The following is a 16,837-nucleotide window of genomic DNA, read 5'->3' on the forward strand; positions in this document are numbered from 1 at the left end:
CCTTAGTCTTTTTACACCTATTCCTTTACCCCTCAATGTACTCTTCAATCCAGTGACACTGGCCTCCTTGTTGTTCCACAAAAAAGTGTGGGGTTTAAAATTGTCCAACCTGCAATGAAAGAGATTGAGGGGCAGCTAGGTGGCACAGTGGATAAAGCACTGGCCCTAGATTCAGGAATATCTGAGTTCAAATCTGGCCTCAGACACTTGACACTTACTAGCTGTGTGACCCTGGGCAAGTCACTTAACCCCAATTGCCTCACCAAAAAAAAAAATAAATAAAAGAGACTGAGGCAGAGCTCTGAACCAATGGCACTTTATTAAAAGGTTCATAGTCCCCTCTAATGAAATGGACCTCAGATGTTCCTCACAATTTGATGTCCCCATCTTCTAGGGCCTTATTCCTATAAGGTTTGATAGCAGATTTGATACCTGAACATCTGAAGAAGTTATACAAAGTATAGAACCCCATTGGTTGATAGATCTTACTCTGCAGGCCCAAAAAATGATGCATTATCTAGAAATGGTATGTCTGGGGGGGGGGGAGTGTCTTGAGTTGGAGCATCTCCTCTAAGTGGTCATGAAATGTTTATTTGCTCATGTTGGACAAGAGTGGTCCAGAAGTACAAAAACAAATTGGAGTACTTTCCATGTAATTGAGGCACCTCTGCCACACTGGGCTTGGTCACCAAGACAAGGAAAAACAAGGGTGGAGGGCCTCTAGTTAGCTTCCTAATGTCATGGGGCGCAGAGCACCCCAGAATTTCTCTGGGGCACACCGAGGAATCTTCTCCTTGAGAAACTAAACCAGAGGACAGATAACGCCTAGAGGAACCAAATCGGACTGAGCTAGCTTGGGATTCCTACCCTTCATTCCGGTCTCCCTTATCCTGGGGAGATAAGTTTGGGTGTGGCTGCGGCCTTTGTGTCCTGAAGAGGGATCCATAGCCACCCCTCACCCAATTCCTTTAGTCACTACCAGTGGGGGATGGTCCTCCACTGCTCACCCAATTCCCCCAGCTACCACTAGTGGGGGATGGTCCTCTCTCACTAAAGGAACTTTTCAGGGGCAGATGGTCCACCCCCATCAGTCCTCTATAAAAGTACCTTCCGGTCTCCTGTTGGAGATTTGGTACCTCTGAGCCATGTGCTTTATGCCAAATCTCCCCATGAAAAGTCTAAGGATTTCTTTCATGGTTTCCCTCCCCCCCACCCTTCCCTTCCCTTGCTCCTAAATAAACTATCACCTTGTTCTAAGTTTTGTGTGCAAGAGGGTGTAATTCTTTAAAGAGGAATTCCCAAGAACCCCAACCCCAACCTGTACCCCATTTTCCCACTATATCACTATGATTAAACAAGTGAATTTACAAGCTGCGGTTCACAGCTCTGGGGCTTAACATACAGAGTTTATAATCACTTCCCCTATAAAACCATATCAAATTGATTAATATTGATTGCAGTAGTGTAGGGATCCAAAGGAATTATTTCTCACACAAGACACTCCAGCTCTAGGCTTTGGGAATCTTCTCTGGCTGTCCATCATGCCTAGAATGTTCTCCCTCCTCATCTTCCTCAGGGAAGCCTGTTGGCTTTGCTGGCTTCTTTCAAATTCTAACTAAAATCTCACTTTCTGGGCAACTAGGTGGCGCAGTGGATAGAGCACGGGCCCTGGAGTCAGGAGTATCTGAGTTCAAATCAGGCCTCAGACACTTAACATTTACTAGCTGTGTGACCCTGGGCAAGTCATTTAACCCCACTTGCCTCACTTAAAAAAAAAAATCTCACTTTCTACAGGAAGCCTTTCCCAATGCCTCTTAATTCTAGAGCCTTTCCTCTGTTCATTATTTCCTATTTATTTCATATATGTATATGCATATATGTATGTATGTGTATATATATATATATCTATGTAGTGTTTGGCACATAGTAGGCATTTAATAAATGTTTAGTGACAATAGGTGCTTAATAAATGCTTGTTCTCTCTGCTCCCCTCCCCCCCCCCAAGCTGGGTATAACTATAGTTAGCATGGCCCTTTTGTTAGTCAATGAGAGTTAGTCTTTTCTATTTTAGCATTTCTTTTATGTGTAGAAAATAAATGCCTTACCCATACCTGATCCATTTTGTACACTAAGGATCTTTCTACTCCCCCTTTTGGGAAAACCCTAACCAAGAGCCTAATTTTTTTTGTTTGTTTGTTTTGGGTTTTTTTGCAGGGCAATGAGGATTAAGTGACTTGCCCAGGGTCACACAGCTAGTAAGTGTCAAGTATCTGAGGCTGGATTTGAACTCAGGTCCTCCTGAATCCAAGGCCAGTGCTTTATCCACTGCGCCACCTAGCTACCTAAATTTAAGCTCTGATGAACCAAAGAATTAGAAAAAAAGTGGCACTCCCTTTCCAATCCCCTAGCCGGGCTGCCACTGAAGCCAATATAGTCTGCATGTGTGGATAAAATGCAGAGGGCCTCCTTGTGGAGAGGGAGTTGTTGAGTACCCCAATTCTTTGACCCCAGTGGACATCTTCAATGTCAGGTTTGTTTTGCATGGTATCTGTGGTTAGATTCGATAGAGAATATATAATGAGGAAATTCCCTCTACCAATGATAGCCATAGTTTGTGATACTTTATTTGTTCCCTTTTATTATAGATTTTCAGCTTTCTCTGAATATATTTTTAATGACATGCAAACATCTTCAATTTATGTAATATTCAAATTATGTAATTACATAATCTTGCATGTGTTTCTTTTAATCCATTTCTCAATATTTCTATGCTTTTAATTTCAGCAAATTAGGTAATACAGTAACTGAAGTATTACAATCATTCATTTTACTTCAAAGCTTCAATATGGCATGGAGATGACCCTCTGTAAGAGCTTACACCAAGCTGCAAAGCCTTCATGCTTTGGTCTGGTCAGATTGTACATCTGTTTTCTAGGGACTAGGCTACTTAAGTTTCAAGAGGCTCATCATCAGACTGTTAGCAGGTGGGATAAATTTTTCAGCAATAACAACTGAAGACTATATAGTAGGGTTGAAAAAGGTAGGAGGGATGAAGTGCTGAAATATTCATGATCATCTCTTCAAGGGGATAAAAACCACAATGATCCAGTTTATTTCTATTACAGATTCAAGTAACATAACAAAAATGATTTTAATAGGACAGTGGGTTGAACAATTTCAAATATCTTCTTTGATTGTTACTTTGTATAAGTCATGTATACTCACTTTCAGTGATTACTATTTTGGAAAATTGTATAATGGTTGTCTTTAAAAAAATTCCTACATGAAAAATTCAAAAACTACATTAACATGTTTTTAGAGAAACAGTATACTTGGAAGAAACAAAAATATACTACACTTCTGCACCACCAACAAAAAGAGCTTTCTTTCATCTTTGTATTCTTTCTTCATATTGTAAATATGTTTCAAGAGCTATAACTTTTCCAGACTTGGATGTAACACTTTTTTAAAAAAAATTACATCAACTGAATTAAAAAAATCAGTCCTTTGATCTATCTTCCTTAAAAGTTATTTAAGGAGATTTGTCATACCAATCAGAAATGAATTTTAAATTAATTTTCAAAATAGAAAAGAAAATAAGGGGACAATGCCATTATATGCTTCTATACTAGATCATATTCTGGTTACAAAATGTCACAAAATCAATGTCACAAAGTCTTTAACATTCTAGCTTTTCCAGAAAATCGCATTCAACACTTTCTTCCAGTTGTTTCAAGATCCTTGGGCCATCTGTAACAGGAAACTCTGCTAAGGGAGACTCTGGATTCTCATGAGACAGATTACTTTGAGTCTTAAAAGCACGGCTTAGAGTTCTGAAGAACGGCATCAACTGCACGATGCTGGATATAGAATGTTGACGTAAAAGAGGAAATTCATACTTGATAGAAGAAGTCTCATTACTACTGTTTATCTCCTGTAAATAAACCCACAAAAGTAAGTTATTTGGTTTTGTCAGGACCTCCACGCTAATTTTACACCAAATAAAAATTCTTAGGGTATTACTTTTCATGAAAATTTGGTATCGACAATAATTATGCTTCTAATTTAAGTTCTAGATCATGAGAAGGACTTTCTCTCTAGCCTACTACCACCTCTAATAATAGACCCTAAAGAATATCTCTTTTTCCTGGCCTTCAGACATTATATTAGCTTCTTAAAGATGCCACATGCTCTAGTAGAAAGAATTATAATATCTCAGCACAGAGGCAGCTAGGTGGTGCAGTGGACAGAGCACTGGACCTGGAGTCAGGAGGACCTGAATTCAAATCTGGCCTCAGACACTTGATCCTTACTAGCTGTGTGACCCTGGGCAATTCACTTAACCTCAACTGCCTCGCAAAAAAATTTTATCTCTGTACCATAGGGGTCTATTTCAGCTAAAAACTCAGCAAAAAAAAAAAAAATCTCCTACAACATCACCCATAAAATGGCAACCTATATTCTGCTTTAACACTCTTAAGCCAGTGATAAAAAGTTTGAGCATAACAGGACCCAGGACAAAGTCCTGTGTAGCTCACTAGAGTTCCTTCTTCCACATATTCCTCTCCACATTAACACCAATCTATAGCAAATCCATCTAACTATGTTATTTTCCAGCCAATCTTTCTCTGAAATCTTATCTATGAAGATTTTTTTTAAAAGACTTGCGGTTTTACTCATGTTGAAAAGTTAAGGGAACGATTGTGGGTCTGATATCACTTGGCACAGGAGCTTTGACGTGATAAGTTTTCAACCTGGAAACCAGTTTACCCTACCTAAGGCAATCTGTCGGCCTTACTATATTAATGTTGAACTTAGTAAAGACACCTGGTCAGCAGAGGCCCACTGCAGCTTAAAACTCCCAAATAAAGCAATGCCATCTCTTTACTGAATATAGTCTTTTTTTTTTTAACATTTTTTTTTTTTGGTTTTGTTTTGGTGAGGGAATTGGGGTTAAGTGACTTGCCCAGGGTCACACAGCTAGTAAGGGTCAAGTATCTGAGGCCAGATTTGAACTCAGGTCCTCCTGAATCCAGGGCCGGTGCTTTATCCACTGCGCCACCTAGCCGCCCCTGAATATAGTCTTTATATGCTATATTTAGAAAACCTCATTTTGTCTATTGTTATATGATGTATGAGTGGTCCAGGCTTGGAATTAGAACTACTATAAATGAGATGACTGGACTGGCTTAAGTCAGGTTGACCCTGACTTAGTTGTAATTTAGAAAGAGTTAACAGTATATATTTAATTTTTTAAAGAACAATTATTGTTTACTCCATATTTTAAGTTGAGAAGTTCCAAGATTCTAACAACATGCGGTTTGCATTCTTGATGATACTCCTCTAAGTCTGAGAGAAAGGCAGAAGTCTTTGTATCTACTTCTGGAACAAATGCCCATTTATACCTAGAAAAAGAAATAAACATTTGGATCAGATATTATAGTTCAGAGGCCATATTTATGGGAAAATCATGATGTGTCTTTTTATTGGGGAGGGTAGAGAGGTGAAGAAGGAAAGAAGTTCTATTGTACTCTATGGTTCATGCATTTAGTAGGAGAAACATAGTGATATCACATTGAGGGAAAAGATTGTAAAGTGTTGTCTCTTCAGACCATAAGACCTGTGAAAAGCCCCTTCCCCTGCAGTGTAGCAACAGGAAGGATCAGGAAAGCCCCTCTTGGTCTTCAGCTGATCAATAAAGAGCAGGGACAGAGTTACATACCACAAAGTAGGGGTGTAAGTCAAATGAGCAGAACTGGCCTGTAGAATTGACCTGGAGTAGATCCCAAGTCTCAACTGTGCATGCTTAACAGTCTTATTAATATTAACTCACACACCCCTAGGAGATTTTATATTATGAGACATGTGATATATGAAGTGGGAGTATTGTATGTGGAAGGTGGATTCATGAAGTAGGATGGACATGAAGATTGTGACTCTCTAGTACTCCATCAATGTGGAATGAGGGGAACGGAGGGAACTTGCAATAGAGATTAGGGGATAAAAGCCTGCTGTGACAGGCATCAGGGTGGCATTTCTGTGAGGTGTCCATCTGCTCTGCAGACTGCTAAATAAAGCTTGTTTTGCTCACTACTTCTGGTCGGTGGTCCTGAGGATCATTATGGGGGTGTTTTTCTCACATCATATATTGCAAGTTATCTGAGACTTGGGTTTTGTGTTATAGGAAACTTGTGTTACTGGAAATTTTATCTGCAATTGATAACAAAGTTGTAGATGCTCATGTATTGAAACAATACAAGCAATTTAAGTGACAGAAGTTATAGATGTCTCTGAAAAGTAGTACATGTACTTATTCCCTGGTAAGTACATATAACTTACATTTGAAATAAAGGCATCTTGTCTGGTGGAAAAGAAAGTGCTGTGTCCAGGAATTTGCAAGCTGATAAATACAAGATGAGTTCATTTGGGGATATCTCACTGCCATCAGCTCCTGAAGCTCTCATTCTGTTTGCTTTGCTGTTGCTTCTGTACAATTAATGATCAAGAAAATGCACATTAGAAATTCAGAAAGACCCTTTAAATTGAATAGTTATTTGAAATTTTCCATTTCCCTAGGAAGTCATGTTCAAAGTTTTCTTTTTTTTTCCTCTTTTTTTTTTGCGGGGCAATGGGGGTTAAGTGACTTGCCCAGGGTCACACAGCTAGTAAGTGTCAAGTGTCAGAGGCCACATTTGAACTCAGGTCCTCCTGAATCCAGGGCTGGTGCTTTATCCACTGTGCCACCTAGCCGTCCCCTCAAAGTTTTCATAAAATCTTTTAGTTGGAAGGGAACAGAGAGGTCATTTGGTTTGACCACTATCTGAAATGTCAATTCCCTTTACATTTTTCAAAAATGGTCACCCAAATCCCACTTAGACCCCTGGACTCTTAGAGAATTCACTAATTGTCAATATAGCACATTTCATTTCTGAATAGCTTTCATTTTTAGGAAGTTTTATATACAGTAAGGAACTGAAATCTATCTCTGCAACTTCCACAAACTGCTCCAAAGCAGAAAACTTTTAATTTTTTTTTCTATACAACTATCCTTTAAATATCAGAAGACAATAGTCATGCACTATACCACTGCCCACCTTATAGGGAAGACTACTGTAAGATTATTACTTCCTTCATTTTGAACAACAGCTTTCTAATGTGGCCTAACACTGAGTTAATATTTTTGACTATCAAATCAACAAGAATTTGTTAAGCACCTATGATGCGTCAGGTATGAGCAAACAATGGGAAAACCACGGAAGATAAGAATTAGTCCCTGCTTACAAGGAGCTCACACTCTAATGGGGGCGACAACATGCAAACAACTATGTACAAACAAGAAAGATACAGGATAAACTGGAGATAATCAACAGAGGGAAAGCACTAAGACTAAGAAAGACCTGATAGCTATGTGACCCTGGGCAAGTCACTTAACCCTCATTGCCCCACAAAAAAAAAAAAAAAGAAAAGAAAAGAAAGGCCTGAAAAGTATTCTTATAGAAAGTAGGATTTTAGCCGATACTTGAGAGAAGTCATGAAATCTAGAAAACATATGAGGAGAGAGAGTTTAAGGCATGGGAGAAAGACTGGAAATATTGAAGAGATAAAGTGTCTTGTGCAAAGAACAGCAAGGAGACTAGTGTCATTGGAGATCAGAGAATACTAGGAAAAGAAAGGCCTGAAAAGTATTCTTATAGAAGGTAGGGGAAAAGTTCAAGATTTGAGTCAGGGAGACCAAGCAGAAGGTTACTGTAATGGTCTAGGCATGAGGTAGTGAGGGTTTATACAAGAGTGATGGCTATATCAGAACAGAGAAAAAAGTGTATATGAGAGAGAGGCTGAGAAGGATAAAGATTGAGAAAAGGCCAGTAGATTTGGCGATGAAGAGATCATTCCTTGGGAACTGGATGGAGCATTTTTATTTCATTAAGTTGGAAACCAGACTGCTGAAAGTTAAGAAGAAAAGAGAAACAGATTGTAGACAGTCTTTTCAAGGAACTTAGAACCCAAATGGAGGAGAGGAAGAGGATGAGAGTCAGTGGGGATGGGTATTTTTAGGATGGAAAACAATGCTTGCGTTTGTAGGCAGTAAGGAAGCAACAAATAAACAGACTGAAGATTAGTGAGAATGGGGATGAAAAAAATCTGCCAGAGAAGAGATAGAACGGAATCATTTGTGTAGGTAGAGCAATTTGCTTTTTTGGCTAGGAGAATCATTTCCTCAAGGTGTGAAGGAAGAGATAATGGAAGAAAATGTCTAGCTTATGTGAGATGAGGAGAAACAGAGAAAAAGGAGCTCCAGGTGAATGGTCTTAGTTTTTCCAGTAAAATATGAGGTAAAATTCTCAGTTGAGAGGATGGTGAAAGAGGAAGCCAGGGGAGTTTAGAAGAGGAGGGATAAAAAGATATGGAAAAAAGCCAATAGGATGAGTTGGATGGTAAATTTATTAGGAAGGTGTAAAAAGATTCCCTTGTGACAGTAAGAGTCCAGTTGATGTTGTATAACATGAATTTGTAGCAGATCCACCTAATATGGTTTCAGGATTTTCTTAAGCTTCCTTCAGCAACCCACTGTAGAAGTGAAGGCAACATGAGAGTGGGAATGCTTCAAATCTTGGGCCTGGCAAGGCAAGATCTTTGATAGGATAAAAGGGCAAGGGGCTCAAGAGAAGAGGACTGTGCAGAGTTGAACTGGTTCACTAAGGAGTCAAGACAGGAAAAGAAGTGTAACCAGCAACCAGTGTGGTGACCTGGGAGAGAACTGATAGATAGAGCGACTAGAAGTAGAAGTGAGAATGAAGAATAGGGTTTGTGGTTTTAAAGCAGAGAGGTAAAATAACAACAGACAACGATCAGATAAAGTCATTTCAGAGTTTGAGGCTGGATGGAAGAAAACTCAGGTCATGGGAAATAAGTAGAGGAACTGAGAGATCAGGGTGTTTGAGGGAGTATTACTATATAGATTAAAGTATTAGGGCTACAGCTGGGGAGGAGAGAAAGACTGAGTCAGGCACTGAACTTCTTGAGGAGAGTGTCCTGAAGGACAATAGACAATAGTCATCAGAATCTTGACTCGGTGATAAATATGGATTGAACCTCTGAGATGTTATTGAGAGATGGGGGTAAAGAGAGCACCTGCTAAAGAGGCAACTGGAACAAGGAAAATTCTAATAACTCCACCATGACCAGTAAGTTAGGAGTATGAGCAAAAGTGCAATAAATTCTGGAAGGGATAGCCAGAGAAACTGTCGTCAGAAGGGAGTCAGGTCTAAGGTGAAAACTTGTTTGTTACATATTAAGCAATCATTACATTTGAACAATGGCAACTGAATCACTGGGTTGGGAAGGAAGTGACAGAGTAGAAGTATGTTAATCATGGAGAAATGAGTTCATGGAGATTTAATTCCTGGAGAAATTGTCTCAAGGCCTGAGGCAATAGTGTGTAGCTGGAAAGGTGGGAAAGGAGGAAGAGGTAGTTATAGCACGCCAGGGAGGATGCCTGGATCACAACAGAATGGCTGCTTTAGTGAGGATAGGAAGCTTTCCTGGGCAGGCACTGCTAAGAGGACTGCTGCGGATTTAAAGGAGGCTAGAGACAGTACACGTAGGGTGTTACACTCTCTAATATTGAGCTTATTTAAATACTTGAATAGGGGGCAGCTAGGTGGCGCAATGGACAAAGCACCAGCCCTGGATTCAGGAGGAGGACCTGAGTTCAAATCCGACCTCAGACACTTGACACTAGCTATGTGACCTTGGGCAAGTCACTTAACCCCCACTGCCTAGCAAAAAAAAAAAAAAAAAGACAAAAAAATACTCAAATGAGCAACTAGGTGGCCTGGAGTGAGGAAGATTCAAATCTGGCCTCAGGCACTAAATTGCTGTGTAAAATGAGCTAGAGAAGGAAATGGCAAACCACTCCAGTATCTTGGCCAAGAAAACTCCAACTGGGGTCACTAAGAATTGGACATGACTGAAAAATGACTGAATAACAACAAATTGGTACTGCAGCCCAGGCTTCTTATCACTTTCTCCCAATGCCTAAGGCTGCTAGATAAGAACCCTATAAAAACATGTGAGAAATGGGTAATTGTCTCCTCTCAATGTGGATATAACAGTCAGTCTTACTCCCCTGACTGGTTTGTAGGACAAAGGTCTCAGATCCCCTCCTCCCCCTCAGGTTAGCAAGGTCACATGGTTCAAGGAGCCCTGGTCTCAATTAGGTCCTCTCCAGAGTTCTGTCCATATAAGGAAGTATAAGGTCCACTCCTGAGTTATGCCCATACAAGGAAGAGGGGTGGGAATATTGCGTTCCAATTAGCTAGTTTTTGTGCGTAGATTGTAACCCCGACCAGTGATGAAAAAGGGGAAGGTCCATTCGCGTTAGGGACTAGGGTATAAAACAGGGCCTGCGAGCCCCCTTTCGGGGCACCCACTAGCTGCACACTAGGGTGCCTCCTTCTCATGAGAAGAAAATAAAGCCTTTGTCACCTGGTTGCTGAGTTCCTGAGAATTATTGAGAAGAGGATGAATCTTTCCCTCACAAACACATCAGATTTTACTGATTTTGGGGAGAGGGTACCTCATTCCCTTTGGGGTCCCAAACTCTACCCAGGTCCCCAGTAAACTGTTTTGTATCCATTTTCCCTGATAGCTCCTCCAATTTGTGACTATGTCCCCCCCACTGCCAACAAATCCAGTTTTACTCTCTTGTGTACTCCAAGCTTCTCTGTACTAGACTTTTGATATTCTAAATCTTCCTGACTGTGCATTAAGACAATAGATGGAATATATATTTTTGCTAGACACATCTTTATTATTTGCTGATTATAACTAAACTTACATTCCACTAAGATCCCTGGGTCTTCTTCACACTTTCTAATGTGTAATCATGTCTACTATACATGTGCAACTGATATTTGTAACCTAAGAGTGAGATGTTACATTTATCCCTAGCAAATTTTCCCTAAAAACCGCTTAGAAGAAATTCTGCCACTTGAATTTTTTGGTCATGTTCCCCAATAAAAACTTCTACCATTTAAAAAATCTTAACTTATATCCAGTTTAGAAATAAATTAGTGTTCCATGGAACATGAATGTATTTTAAGAAATGCATTTATAAAATTTCATATTGTTAGATTTGGCCCATGGTTTTAGCCTACAAACTCCTGAATACTGATTTTGTAACATATTAATGACCCCTCCACTTTCATGACATTTACAAATATGAAAAATCATCTATATGTTTATTTCAGTCACTAATTAAAAAAAATACTGAACAGAAAAAAGGTAAAAAGCAGAACCCTGGAGCACTCTCTTAGAAACCTTCCTCCATGCTGTCATCAGGCTATCAATCATAACTTTTTGCATCCAAATTATTAAGTTCAACCAATCCACTTGAGTAGGCTATCATCCAGTCAACAGCTCTTTATGTCATTCACTAGTTTTTATAACAAATTCTACAAAAGGTTTTGCTGAAGGCCAGGCATATAAATGCACAGCATTTTGCTTGATCTATCAGTACAATAGCCTTGCTGGTAACTGGTCCCTTAAAAAATATCTTACTTAGACTGTTATAGTTAACATTAGACTATACTGTTCTTTAAAATCATGTTCATTAATATAATTAAAATATTATTCCCTCTCATATGCTGAAATTTCAGGCAAATTGGCCTACTTGCTTCCCTCTTCTGTTTCTATGCTTTTGCCTGGGCTATCCCCTATTCCTGGAATATTCTCTCTTCTTTATCTTTGTTCCATACATTCTCTCGCTTTCTTCAAAGTATAGTTTAGATACCACATTCCCACAGGAGACCATTCCTGAACTTCCCAGCTTTTGGTACTCTTCTGTTCCCTCCTACAATTATTTTGCACAGATCTCATATGTGCTTAATCTAAGTATATGGGTTTGGTTTTTTTCCCTCCCACTAAAATGTAAGCTCTTTGAAAGTAGGAAATATTTTATTTTTATCTTTGTCCCCAGTGTTTAACACAGTGCCTGGCACTAGTGGACACATAATAAATGCTTTTTTTTTTTTTTGCAGGGCAATGAGGGTTAAGTGACTTGCCCAGGGTCACACAGCTAGTAAGTGTCAAGTGTCTGAGGCTGGATTTGAACTCAGGTACTACTGAATCCAGGGCTGGTGCTTTACCACTTTGCCATCTAGCTGCCCCATAATAAATGCTTTTAAAATGGAAATGAATTTTATAGTAACACTTTTTCAATTGCCAGACTCTATACTAGTGGCAAGTGACTTTTAACTTCTTTGTATAATGAACAAACCTTTAATATATCTACAAGGTTGCATGCTCATAGACTATATTAAAATAACTTGTTTCTCCGGCACTTTTTAATCTTTCTACTACTCAGAGGCCTAGGAAGAAGAATAAGACTAGACTATTCTTTAAACATGAATAAGGGGGGCAGCTAGGTGGCACAGTGGATAAGCACCAGCCTGGATTCAGGAGGACCTGAGTTCAAATCCGGCCTCAGACACTTGATACTTACTAGCTGTGTGACCCTGGGCAGGTCACTTAACCCTCATTGCCCTGCAAAACCCAAACAAAACATGAATAAGTACACAAATACAAAGACATTTGTAAAGGCTTACTTTGATGATTCATTCCTCTGTATTAGATCATCTTCAAATTGTATAAATGTCTGAATCTTAAAAAGAAAACACACCTTTTAATGAACTTTTAAAAGCATTTAAAAACACCATATAGTTGCCACAATCTTTTTTTTAAAAATTAAATATCTATGGGGGCAGCTAGGTGGTGCAGTGGATAAAGTACCGGCCCTGGATTCAGGAGGACCTGAGTTCAAATCCAGCCTCAGACACTTGATGCTTACTAGCTGTGTGACCCTGAGCAAGTCACTTAACCTTCATTGCCCCGCAAAAAAAAAAAAAGTTACATATCTATAGCATCTAGTATTTGGTGATTAAGCATAATAAATAAAGTGTTAATTTGTTTAAATACCTTACATTTTGGCTCTTCAGGAATCCTAATCAATTAATGATCAACTTATGTCCTTTCTCTAATAACCATGAAAAGAATGTCTTATGAATTTGTGACTAAAAAAATACTTTGTTAAAAGGAACAGTTTTTGAGAAATATTATATCATAGTCATCTTCTAGAGAAAGAAAACAAGAGGAAGAAAAGACCAGAGAAAACAACTATGGTGCCAGGTAGGCTCTTTACTGTTCCTGCCACCTTCCTCTTAGATAAATAGCTCTTGAAACCCCTGGACTTCTTTTTTCCCCTTAAAGTCTCTTAATGTTGGTAGAAATCCTTCACACTTATGCTCTGGGACCACGCCATTACAATCTGCCTGAGATTAGTTACTTTCTCTTTGACTGGAGCTTATATTTTCAAAACAAATATTTTTGCTCACCAATTCAGTGACCATTATTGGCCACAATGAAGTCAGATGTTGAGGAGATATTCTTAGCAGCAAAACTCTGAAAAAGAGGAACATCTGAGCAGCAGCTATAGATGTCTGTCCAACTCTGAGATTCTCTGTCAGTCGCTCTGGGGAAAGATCATTAGTATATCAGAAAAATACAAAGAAAAAGAAGTGGTTTTGTTGCTGAAGCGCAAGGACTTCCTCTTAACTTAACTAATAATATGTTGAAGCTAATAAATTAAGGAAATACTTAGATCTTGAGGTTAAAAATAACTGCTGGGGGCAGCTAGGTGGCACAGTGGATAGAGCACTGGCCCTGGAGTCAGGAGGACCTGAGTTCAAATCCGGCCTCAGACACTTAACACTTACTAGCTGTGTGACCCTGGGCAAGTCACTTAACCCCAATTGCCTCACTAAAAAAAACAAAAACAAAAACAAAAAAACTGCTGATCCTTGGGAAGCTAAGTATAAAGTGCTGAATTTTAGATGGTCTTCCTTCCATAATGGGGTAAGAGGAAGGGAGTCTTTTTCAAATGGGGAACTGAGTCACCCAGCTATCAAGATAAAGGAACCCAAGAAGGAGAGAATGCTATTTTGGAGGACACAAAGATAAGTAACATGGAACTCTGAAAGAAGAAGCATGACCATATGAAATCACCAGAAAAGCCAGTGAGCAACAAGGAAGAATTAGCCATACCACTGTCTGAACTGAGAAGTTATCCAGGTAGCAATTCATTGCATATCTGAGACTCTGGCCTGGCAACAGAACCTCATGATGAAAAGTCTGTACAGCAGAGACAAATAACTAAGGTAGGACCTGCAGAAGGACCTTATCAAGTGTTTTCAGAGAGGGCCAAGCTAAAAGTGATGTCTATGTTGCAAAGCAGGGAAAGAGGAAAGGGCTAAAACACATGTTATGAATTTATACTTTGGTGAGGATGATTGTGAAGGAACAAGATTCTGGCTATACTGGTACAGTAAATCTGTTCCATAACAGTTTACGAAAGAAGAAATATATGCTTAATAAAGTTTTCAGCTAAAATCCAGGTTCCTCTACATAGAAGAGTGTAGAATGACTGTGAGACTTCAGGGTTCCAAATAGGGGACAGAAACTACAGATGTAATAGTTTTCTTCTATATTAATTTACATGTTGGATGAATAAAAATTCTAGTTTTTCTTTTTCTTTCTTTTTTTTGGTAACAAACATTTATTTTTTCCAGTTACATGTAAAGGTAGTTTTCAACATTCATTTTCATAAGATTTAGAGTTCCAATTTTTTCTCCCTCCCTCCCTTTCTTCCCCACTCCACAAGACAGCAACCAATCTGATATAGGTTATATATGTACAATCCACAGGTCCTTTTTTTTTTTTAGTCTGTGTTCAATCAATATAATTTCTTTCTCTGGGAGAGTGATAGCATGCTTCATCATTAGCCCTTTGGGATTCTCTTGGATCACTGCATTGCTGAGAGTATTCAAGTCACTCACAATTGCTCATAGAACAATACTGCTGTCACTGTGTACAATGTCCTCCCAGGTTCTGCTCACTTCACTATGTATCAGTTCATATGAATCTAGGTTTTTCTGAAATCATCCTGCTTGTCATTTCTTAATAGCACAATAATATTCCATTACAAGCATATACCACCACTTTTTCAGTCATTCCCTAATTGATGGACATTCCTTTAATTTCCAATTTTTAGCCACCACAAAGAGTTGCTATAAATATTTTTTGTACAATTTTTTCCCTTTTCTCTTTTTCACAGTTACTATTGTTAACTATTTCCCTCCATTCTATTCCCTTCCCCATGATATTTACTCTATTATCTCTCTTTCACCCTACCCCTCCTCCTCCGCTTCTGACTGCCTCCTCCCCAAATCTGTCCTCCCTTCTTTTGCCCCTCCCTTTCCCCTTCTCCATCTATTTTCCTGCAGGGTTAGATAGATTACTCCACCCAACTGAGTATGTATGTTATTTCCTCCTTGAGCCAATTCTGAAGAGATTAAGGTCTTTAAGATAATTCTGTTGAGTGTTAGGATCATTTACTGCCCAGTTTAAAAAGATTATTCCACCAAATTGGGTGTGTATATTAGTCCCTCCTTGAGCCAACTCTGATGAGAATAAGGTGTTTGAGCCAATACTGATGAGTGCAAAGTTCATTTACTGCCCTGCTCCTCCCCCATCTCTCCCCCCACTCCATAAGCCCTTTCCTGTTTCTTTCATGTGAGACTTTACCCCATACTACCTCTCCCCTTCCCCCTCCCCCAGTGCATTCCTCTCACCCCTCAATTTTACCCTAAAGATGTCATCATGGGGCAGTTAGGTGACACAGTGGACAAAGTACCCACCCTGGACCCAGGAGGACCCTCTCTTTTTAAAAAATCTCTTTGAAGGGCAACTAGGTGGCACAGTGGATAAAGCACTGGCCCTGGATTCAGGAGGACCTGAATTCAAAGCTGGCCGCAGACACTTGACACTTACTAGCTGTGTGACCCTGGGCAAGTCACTTAACCCTCACTGCCCTGCAAAAAAGAAAAAATAATCTCTTTGAGATACAGACCTAGTAGTGGTATTGCTGGGTCAAAAGGTATACATAGTTTCATAGCCCGATCAGTTCACAACTCCACCAACAGTGCCTTATGTCCTAATTTTCCCATATCCCTTCCAACATTTGTGATTTTCCTTTTCTTTCATGTTAGCCAATTTGATAGGTATAAGGTGGTACCTCAGATTTCTTTTTATTTGCATTTCTCTAATTAATAATGATTTAGAGAATTTTTTCATATGACTACAGATAGTTTTTTGGGCAGCTAGGTGGCACAGTGGATATAGTGCCATGCCTGAAGTCAGGAGACCTAAGTTCGAATCCAGCTTTAGACACTTACTAACTGTGTCACCCTGGGCAAATCATTTAACTCTGTTTGCCTTAGTTCCTCATCTGTAAAATGAGCTAGAGAAGGAGATGGAAAACCACTTTAGTATCTTTTTTTCCCTATCTTTTCTCTTTTTCACTTTAGTATCTTTGCCAAGAAAATCCCAAATGGGATCACAGAGAGTCAGAAAAGACTCAACAACAACATGGATAGCTTTGATTTCTTCTTTTGAAGACTTCCTGTTCATATCCTTTGACCATTTGTCAACAGGAGAATGGCTTGCAATCTTATAGATTTGATTCATTTGATAGATTTGCCCCATTCTACTTCTCCCTTTCTCCTTCTCCCAATACATACCTCTTTCTCACCCCTTAATTTGTTTTTGTTTTTAGATATTATCCCATTATAATCAACTTGCTCCTGTGCCTTTTTTCTCTGTATACTCCTCCTAAGTGCTCTAATAATTATAAAGTTCTAAGGCATTAAAAGTATCATCTTCCCATGTAGGAAAGTAAACAGTTTAATCTATTGAATCCCTTATGATTTCTCTTTTGTGT

The 16,837-nt window shown here is 39.2% G+C and overlaps 1 protein-coding gene across 1 annotated transcript in view; it reads right to left on the minus strand.

The window, feature by feature from the left end:
- Positions 1-2,618: 2,618 nt before the first annotated feature.
- Positions 2,619-16,837, minus strand: part of DOP1B (DOP1 leucine zipper like protein B) — a 138,167-nt gene continuing 123,948 nt past the window's right edge. Inside the window, 5 exon segments of the mRNA XM_043996750.1 lie at positions 2,619-3,934; positions 5,276-5,405; positions 6,340-6,486; positions 12,609-12,664; positions 13,395-13,531. Of these exon segments, the coding sequence (XP_043852685.1) occupies positions 3,680-3,934; positions 5,276-5,405; positions 6,340-6,486; positions 12,609-12,664; positions 13,395-13,531 (725 nt within the window). The 3' untranslated portion in view covers positions 2,619-3,679.

This window comes from Dromiciops gliroides, chromosome 3, assembly GCF_019393635.1.
Source record: "Dromiciops gliroides isolate mDroGli1 chromosome 3, mDroGli1.pri, whole genome shotgun sequence".
Taxonomy (NCBI): domain Eukaryota; kingdom Metazoa; phylum Chordata; class Mammalia; order Microbiotheria; family Microbiotheriidae; genus Dromiciops; species Dromiciops gliroides.